The sequence below is a fragment of the Augochlora pura genome, chromosome 5, assembly GCF_028453695.1.
Source record: "Augochlora pura isolate Apur16 chromosome 5, APUR_v2.2.1, whole genome shotgun sequence".
NCBI classification, from domain to species: domain Eukaryota; kingdom Metazoa; phylum Arthropoda; class Insecta; order Hymenoptera; family Halictidae; genus Augochlora; species Augochlora pura.
The window spans coordinates 20,048,604-20,057,188 of NC_135776.1; the positions used below are offsets into that span (position 1 = coordinate 20,048,604).

General features: G+C 45.5%; 1 protein-coding gene across 3 annotated transcripts in view; it reads left to right on the forward strand.

The window, feature by feature from the left end:
* Ten-m (teneurin transmembrane protein Ten-m) overlaps nucleotides 1-8,585 on the forward strand; it is a 257,882-nt gene that overhangs the window by 170,119 nt on the left and 79,178 nt on the right. For 2 of the 3 annotated variants that reach the window (XM_078181933.1, XM_078181935.1), the window contains exon 2: nucleotides 6,347-6,419. The exons of the other annotated variant lie outside the window; for it this stretch is intronic. In XM_078181933.1, coding sequence (XP_078038059.1) covers nucleotides 6,383-6,419 — 37 coding nt within the window. In that variant the 5' untranslated portion in view covers nucleotides 6,347-6,382. The remainder of the gene's footprint in view (nucleotides 1-6,346; nucleotides 6,420-8,585) is intronic. 3 annotated transcript variants of the gene reach the window in all.

An 8,585-nucleotide genomic window follows, 5' to 3' on the forward strand; every position in this document is an offset into this window, starting at 1 on the left:
TCCATATTTTAGTAATTATATAGCGTCAACGAGTACACGAGATCGAAAACCATATAGTATAATATACCAGTGGAATATTGTAGTTTAAATATCGTACCAGACAAAATCTCCTAAATACGAGAGTTATTCTATATTTTGCTAATGATAACTAATTATCGGATTGGAAAGATTATTAGCGATACAATAATAGTCCTAGCAATATTCCTATAAAATAAAGCAAGAATTTGAACAGAAGGTTGCGAACAGAATATAACACCGTCTACCAAGCCAACTCGATTGAAAGAAGATTCGATCGCAAGGCAAGTATGAAGCCAGGAAGGAAGCTGTTTTCGCGAAACGGAAATTACATGCAAGAGAGAGACAGAAAACGAGAAAGAGAGAGAGAGAGAGAGGAAGGGACAAAAAGCAAGAAATCAGTGATTCACCAGAGAACGGCAAGTTGAAAGTTTCCCGATATTCCAGCGGATTAATTGAAAACCATGAAACGATATGACACGTACGGTACACGCGTGACATATACACAGAATGTAAAAATATGTTAAACCCGCGAAACAAACATTCGCATCCGATTCTGTCGCCGTATTTGTCAAACAGAGTCTCATCGTTTCTTGCCGGGATCCGTCGCGGCGCGCTGTTTCATTTCCTCCGAGGTAAAAAAGTTAAAGAGAGCTCATAAGTCGCGTCGCGTCGGTAAGGAAAGAGGGAGGAGAGGGGGCAGAGAAAAGATAAAAAGAAAAGAATCACCGTTCGTTCTTACCGCAGCACCTGTTGAATACGCGTCCACGTATCTACCTGTACCTGTTTCCCCTCTGTCGTCAATTACTCGATCGTGATCCTCGCGGATGCGACCGGGGCCGGGCATTATGCGTCGATAGCATGCCGATCGGAGCGGCGCGTGTCGAAACCCTGTGGAACAAGGGCGATCTTGAAAACCGTGGGAAACAATGAATCTCTTTAGGCTGTTTGAAATTGCAAATGGTAGGAACAATTGCCAAATTAACCATTACCGACCGATAGCCTATTAATCGGCTTTTTTATCTCGACCGATCCCCTGTGAATCAATTGTCATGGCAACTAATAATTTGCTATCTATTATTAAGGTATTATTATATAATTTTAAAAATATACTTTCTCGCGATTATTAAATGGAATAAAATAAATATTGCTTAACGCTAATGCTATGAAAACGTAAATGTTTACCGTCGGTAAAGCGTTAATTTTCATTTCCAGCTTCGATGGCTGGTGAAATGATCGTTTAGGGTTTTTTTATCTCTTCATGATAATCTTCCCTTAAAAATTTACTAATGAATACATTATTTTAATTCCACCGCTGCACCAATTATTTGCTAACCGGAATGAAATCGAACGAGCGGAAAGTTTGACGGTAAATCGAACGGTATTCGACGAGATTGCGCGGAGCTATTTCAAAGCACGAAGTTCGAATAGCAATCTGGCAAAGAGTTAGAGTTAGCGCCGTGGACGGTGGACACAAGGCCGAAAGTTAAGAGACAGCCCGAGCGCGCGCGGGGGCGATCCGATCAATATTTAATGCAAGCGGAACGCCGATGCAACGAAAGCTATCCACCCATTTATCCTCGTTCCAGGCGGCCATCAAGGTCAGTCGTGATCCTGCCACGTCATATATCATCGTTACGAGCTAACCGGAATACCAGTTAAGGGTTAAAAGCTGCCTTTATCAATCCCGGGCCGAGCCCCCGGGTCTTTCTCATACATCCATCGCCTCCGCCTCCGCCTCCGCGTCTGCCTCGGCACTCCGCTTCTCTCCGCTTCACTCCGCTTCACTCCGCTCCACTCCGCTTCCCTACGCCTCGAGAGCCGCGCGCGCGACCAGGCCCCGGACGTGCATTTCCATTAATCCTCCGCTGCTATAACCAGACTTTAAAAGCTTGACGTTAGAGGATCACTGTCTTAGCCAGATATTTTCGTGCGGTCGATCTTGCTGTACTCACCCGAATGATTAAGAGTCTCTGGGAGGTGCGAATCCCAAACTGACCGAGGCGTTGTCCCAGCCAATTATCCTTCACTGGGACAAAATTAAACACCGCCGTGTAATTTATCCGAACAATGCTGATACACTCTTCCTGCGTTCTCATTATGATTCGGTGCTTCATGAAGATTAACGACTGCCACTATTTATTTTATAATTTTTAGACACCGTCATCCGGGTAACCGCGTGAAAAATTGTAGCAAAGAGAATGCACCTTTATCCGAGCTTAAACAAGTTTCAGAATGCCGCGCGGTGAATATCGTAATTAAAACGACACGCTGAATGCGCAAGACAATGGTTGTTTTTATGGTACGTTCGAAAAATTTGATAAAAGTTTTATTTCATTTTTGTATAATGGTTAATCTATATTGTACAATGGCTACAGTATCGTGCCTTTATTTTTACTAACAATACCACTTTTTCCCAATTTTTCTGATTTAAATTCGAACCTGCTGCAGTACGCTACAGAAATAATGATTTTAATAAAATGAACTAAAAATCACCTAGCTAAAAAATTAACTAAATATTCCTTTTTTTCGGAAGAGATTATGAAGACGAAAATATGCCAACAGGTATGTAGTAAGGATTGGTCGAACAAGGAGTTGCTTCGGAGATATCTTGCGACAAGGTGCTTCGGAAATATTTTGCGACAACGTGCTTCGGAAAAAGGGTTTCGAAAATAGCCGAGCTGCTTCGCGTTCGATCGATCGATCGAGAGAGAGAGAGAGAGAGAAAGAGAGAGAGTCTGTTTAGTGGTCGAGGTGTTGCGGATCGGCCGTCGAACGAAAACTGTTGATGGAGGCAAGAGGTCCAAGTGCGATTATTCGTGGGTGGAAGCACGTTGTCTAGATCGACTCGACCTCGACCGAAGATCATCGAGGGTGTTCGACGCTTCGGTTCTCTCCTTTGTCTCCCGGGGCCGGTTTTCGGGCTCTCTCTCTCTCTCTCTCTCTCTCGTCTCTTGTTCGCGCACGATCTCTCGACGATCCTTCGCCGTGCCGAACGTGGGCCGCGCGAGCCGAGCGCAATGCACCTGCACGCGAAAACGACGAGCTACGAGAGAGAGAGAGAGAGAGAGAGAGAGAGAGAGAGAGAGCTCCGAAAGCATCTCGAGGGCCGATGTAGCAGGTGACCGCGAGCACGTACATAACTTATCCCCCTTAAAGTGGTTTGTGGCCAAGCAACACCGGGAATAAAGGGTACCGCGCGCGCGCAGTTGTTGCGGTCGGGCGCACGTAAATCAAAATTACTTGCACGGTTAATTAGGTTTTCGGAGGGCCTAGGAGAGCCGGGCAATTTCTGCCCCTCGCCGGGGCCCGGGATCTCTTATTTTCCATTTCCCTCTCGAGATCTCTTATTTTCCATTTCCTCGAGATCGTTCTGTGCGATCGATATTGCATCTACGATGCATCCGGTGCAATTTTAAGATCCTCCCTTATTTAACCCTATTCTTATTTTACTTCTATTTCTATTCTTCGGTCTTCATGCTTGACTGCACATTCTTGAAGAGGCTGCATGCACAGCATTATTATTATTATTATTCTTTATTAAGGGGCTAGTAAGACCCTTTTGCGTTCTTTTTGATTCTCACTACTTTTTGACGCTCTCGCTCTCGCTCATCGCGTCCTTATATTCTTCATTCTTTATTCATTAATTTCTAATTCTTTAATTTCTGGGTTTACCTCTCATTTTTCCTATCTTCACATATAATCATCGCATCGATTCAGTTTTAAAAACAGGCGCCACGTTTCCAATAACACCGTCCAGAACCAAGACAGAAATGACTAAATCGCCGGTTTCGTGACTCACCAGTTCCTGCGAACAATTAGGCGATTCAGGAAAAATACAGTAAATCTTTTCCTGAACGGTGTTTACACGGGCAACGATGAGTCAGTAGCGCACAGTAGCCCTAAAACGCTGCCAAAAAATCAAACAACGATTTTCCCGAGGTTTTCTCGAAAGGATCGTCTCGCAACGGGAAGCGGCGACGATTGTTTGAAGACACCTCGGGCTCTCGATCCCGGATGAGTCACGTGACGAGTCCGCGTCACGAGCGCAAGCGTTATCCAAAAGCGAGCAGAACGATTGTCTTCGAAGTATTTAGAGAGGCTCGCCAGGCGTTGTTTTCTCATGGTCGTGGATCGGATACCCGGTTCGAAAGAATCGACCCTGCCCTCCCACGGAATGACTCGCAGCGCCCGCGGCGAAGGTCATTACCGAAGCGCGCGCAGGTAGAATGATGGATATACCTCGGCGAATTATCATGATCGGTCTGTGGAACCTCGGCCTCGGTCCAGCGCACCCACGGAGAGAGATCGCCTAATCGATTCGCGTAACAATCTAATCCGTAATCCGTGTGGCGCGCGCGCGCGCGCTCGCGTTCGCGCGGTGACTCGCGCAGGCCCCCCAATAATTACAGGCCTAAAAGGAATCATTAGCTCGCGGTAAATTGCGCGGATAGAGCCGGGGTCGGCGCATTCCGGCGCAATTACTCCCCGGGTCTCGCATGATTTCGGCTGACCTTTGCTTGTTAGAACGGATGCAAGCCTTACGCATAAACTGCCGAGGGTGCAGACTGTGCCGAAGCTGCGCGCCGGGTCGAATCAACCTGCTGATCCTCTCGGCTTACCGGCAAATTAACGATTCCACCGAATCCGAGAGGCACGTGTACCAAGCCATTTCATAAAGTCGCGGCGAGAATTATTCGACTCATTCGTTTTTCTCTCAAGAGTTATACTTATTACTTAACAATCACCGATATTAACCCCTTGCCTTACGATTTGATTTCCAACTGTGCGGGCCCAAAGTCTTGTTTATGTTTGGTCCGGTAACTCTACGACGCTTCTAAGGCGTCTTTTCATGTTTGGCCCGATAGACTTACGACGTCTCTGAGGCGTCATTGTAAGCTAAGGGGTTAAAATATGAAAAGAATGTTCCCTTAGTCGTGTAAGAGTTAAACAACCTCCAATAAATTGAATCCCTAAAATACCCTCACAAATCAACTAACGCAAGCGTCACGAAGTTATAATTCAATAGATGCATGAAAAATTGAAACCGCGCACCTAAACTCGCCGAATCCCAAAAATCAGTCTCCGCGGACTTCGTCCCGAATGCAAAAATAATGCCATCAATAATAGACCGGTGGCTGTCGCGAAAGTTTCGCAGCCGCCTGAAAAATTGAGCCAGACCCCCCGAATCACGGTGTGTAAACGTCGCCGTACATGCACTTCTCTCGCCGCCATCTTACTTTTCCCGCGCCACCTCGACGGATACATATTTAACGCTCTCCGCGTCTGATTTCGTCGCGGTGGAATCTTTTGCGGCGTAATGAAAAGGTCACCCCTTTTTTTTCGAGCGTTTCCCCGTGTCCCAAGGGAAGACGTTCGCGCTCGTCCGGATCAGTTTTGTCTCGCAAAGTGCAACAGACTCTTATAGCCAAGGGTTGCGGATGCCAGAAGAGAGAGAGAGTCAGTGTAAAGAGAGTGTAGAGAGTGTAGAGAGTGTAGAGAGTGTAGAGAGAGAGGCAGACATGAATTAACTTCGCCGGGGGTTGTGTTTTAATCTGAGACGTGTCGCTCCGTCGCGTCGCGTCGCGTCGTATGACTCACGTTCGAGAGCCGGACACTTTGCGAGTTTAGGGAACCTTGAACAGCTCTGCGGGGATGGGCGAACCTCCGACGCGCCACCCTGTAACGCCAACCCTAAAGATTGATGGTGACAGGCGGAGAGGGGTGGAGTCATCGATCCCGGGCGAGGGAATTTTCAAGTTCTCGCGGAACACGTATTGCCTCTTAAATACACTTAAGCTGAACAGCTTTTTTAGCCGAGGACCTGTTGTGTGCCGGGTAAACCGCACTCACCTCCAACACAGTCGTAGACGTCCTCCGACCAACCATTAATGTCTCCTGCCTTAAATATTAATCCATTCACGATCAAATTAATAATAACAATTATCGGACTTATCAGAATTTCAGATAATTTCTTTTATTTTATTTCTTACCCGAATTGCGGATTCAAGGAGTTGCGATAACAGTGGATTGATAAAATTGCAAAGTAATGAAAATATATTTTCTGGTAATGTTTAATATTTTCTGTTAATGTCTAATCACGTTCTTTATAATTACAATGATTACAAAGAGAACATAATTTTATTGTTATCATTGCATTGTTAAAATTCTTTACCACGAATCAGATTTCTCAAAGTCCAATAGGGGGTTAAACAGTTAAATATTTAACGTTAAAATATAGCGTTAAAACCTCATAGCGTCTCGAAGATATCTGTGCACGTTTAAAATAAAACCAGCTCTTTTTTAACGTTCTCTGTCTCGTTTGTTGCAGGTACGTACCCACGATTTTAGAATACGATGTACACTGATGCGCTCCACTAGTACAGACACGGACGAGACGTCGTGTAAGTAAATCCGAACGTTTTCTACGTTTTATAGGATAAGTTCCGCCATTCCTTAATCCCGTAAGTCCTCGTTTACCCCTCTAATCATTAGACGCACGCCTTACTTTTTTTTTTTATCGCACTACGCTAGTTTACGTCGAAGCTATTCGACCGATGACTTCCGAGCGTTGAGAGCTGTTTCACGAAATTATGTGAGAAACTCTTGAAACTCCCTTGGAAGAAAATAGCAGAACTCCTTGGAAACTTCTTTCAGTTTGCAACAACATTTTATAATACTATTTTTCTGGCGAGTTTTCAAAGACGACGGAACAGATCTAATTAACAATTTCTCGGATTTGAGCGTTTTAAAACGGGCTGCTGGTAAATCGTAGTTGGTAAATCGATTTTTAAATCAGCTTGTAAAGAACGTGGGGAAAAAAAATCACGGCGACAGACGGAGAGCGGACAAGTTAGATGACGGACGATGATGCAGCCGAAAACGATGACGGTTAACTGCAACCTGCCGGCGGCGTCGACATCTGCACTCTTTCGTAGATCGTAGGCGTAAGCGGCCGAAGCTATCATCAGGAGTCCCTTTTGTTTGTTTACCGGTTCCCTAAACAGCGAACGCTGATTTCCCAAGCTTTGTGTGTAAACCGACATCACCGTTCCGCGACATGTGGCAGGCTCCGACTACTCCGGGGGCAGCCTCTTTAATGCCGGAACTTTATGGCTCGCAGCCCTTCCCTGTATATTTATACTGATTTCTTTTTGAGTACTCCGCGACCGTGCGTTTTACAACCCCGCTGATTCAGCTCTTTCTCCTTTTCGTAATCATAACGCGCTCCGTGTGTATACATACAACCTTTCCTGTTTTCTTGCCGCGGGATCCGACCGCGGTTTTATCGCGCAAAAAGCTGCCCGCGCCGGTTGACATAAACCTACAACTTAATATTGCACGCGGCGAAGAACCGCGACCGTTTTATACGCTCGCGGAATTTCGTCCGGATAAAATATTAGAAACGCGGACGTCGTTTCGAACTTGTGAATAATGCCGCGGAGAAATTACTCGGATTATTATGTAATAGTTGTAACGCCGCTGTTTCGAGGAAAATTAAACATATAAGAAAGTTGCACAACATTTTCTTGCATATTTAATATTTATGCTTGGTGAAAATTAATAAGATATTCAAACCTTATAATAGACAGATCAATGCACACCGATACAACTTGATATTGTTATGAATATTTGAACACATAGAAGTGGGTCTGCCTAAGACGGAAAGATCGGGGGGGAAACGAGGTTTCCCGAAAATATTATTGTAGAATCGTTTGGAGCCATAGAATGGAGTTTCGACGACACGAGGCAAGTGGCACAATAGCGAGAAAGACTATCGCGGGTTAACCTGCTTAAGTTCGGGGCGCGTTCTAAAGACAGTTTTACCTGGTACGAAACGAGGCGACCCGGCAACAATTCGAGCATGCTCCGCCGAGGAACGAGGCTCCGGAACGAAGCTGTTTGTGCAGCCGTTTCGAGTCTATCCGAACAAGGATCACCTGGATCGCCGCGACACTAAAGTCTTGTCTTGCTCGGTGTTTACCGAAGCAATTTTCCGCTAACTGGCCGAAACGGCGCCGCGCTGGCACGGATGTCGTGTCCATTTAACGATGCGTCGACGATAGACCCACGGCGAAAGAAAAATGTTTCCGGTCCCCTGCTCTCTCGATGATGTTTACTCTCGCCGCGGCTATAATTGTCTCGTCTCTCGGTTGTCCGGTCACTTTGGATAGAGAGGCGCCTTTTTCGATCTGTGGACGCCTAGAGAGCCCTGCGCTATATCTATAAAGCGACCCACAACTATCTAGATTGTTTTTATTTTTTTATTTGAATCCAGGCACGGAAAGTTTGGGCTCATAATTGCTCTAGTTTGAGCTTTCGTGAGAAGTTGTAATAATTTTTTTCGCGACAAAAACTACAGTGATTATCAAGAGGGAACCTTCAGCTTTCCAACGAAGCAAACGGAAGTGGTCTACGATTTTTTTTAACCGATTTATCGCCGATTATATGAGCACATCCATTTTGGACTTGTCAAGGGGTGGCTACGCCAATGCTCAAAAATCGCTCTATCTTTGAGCTGCTGTAATTTCGCTCAAAATAATCGTACGGGGATGAGCCTAGGCTCATTT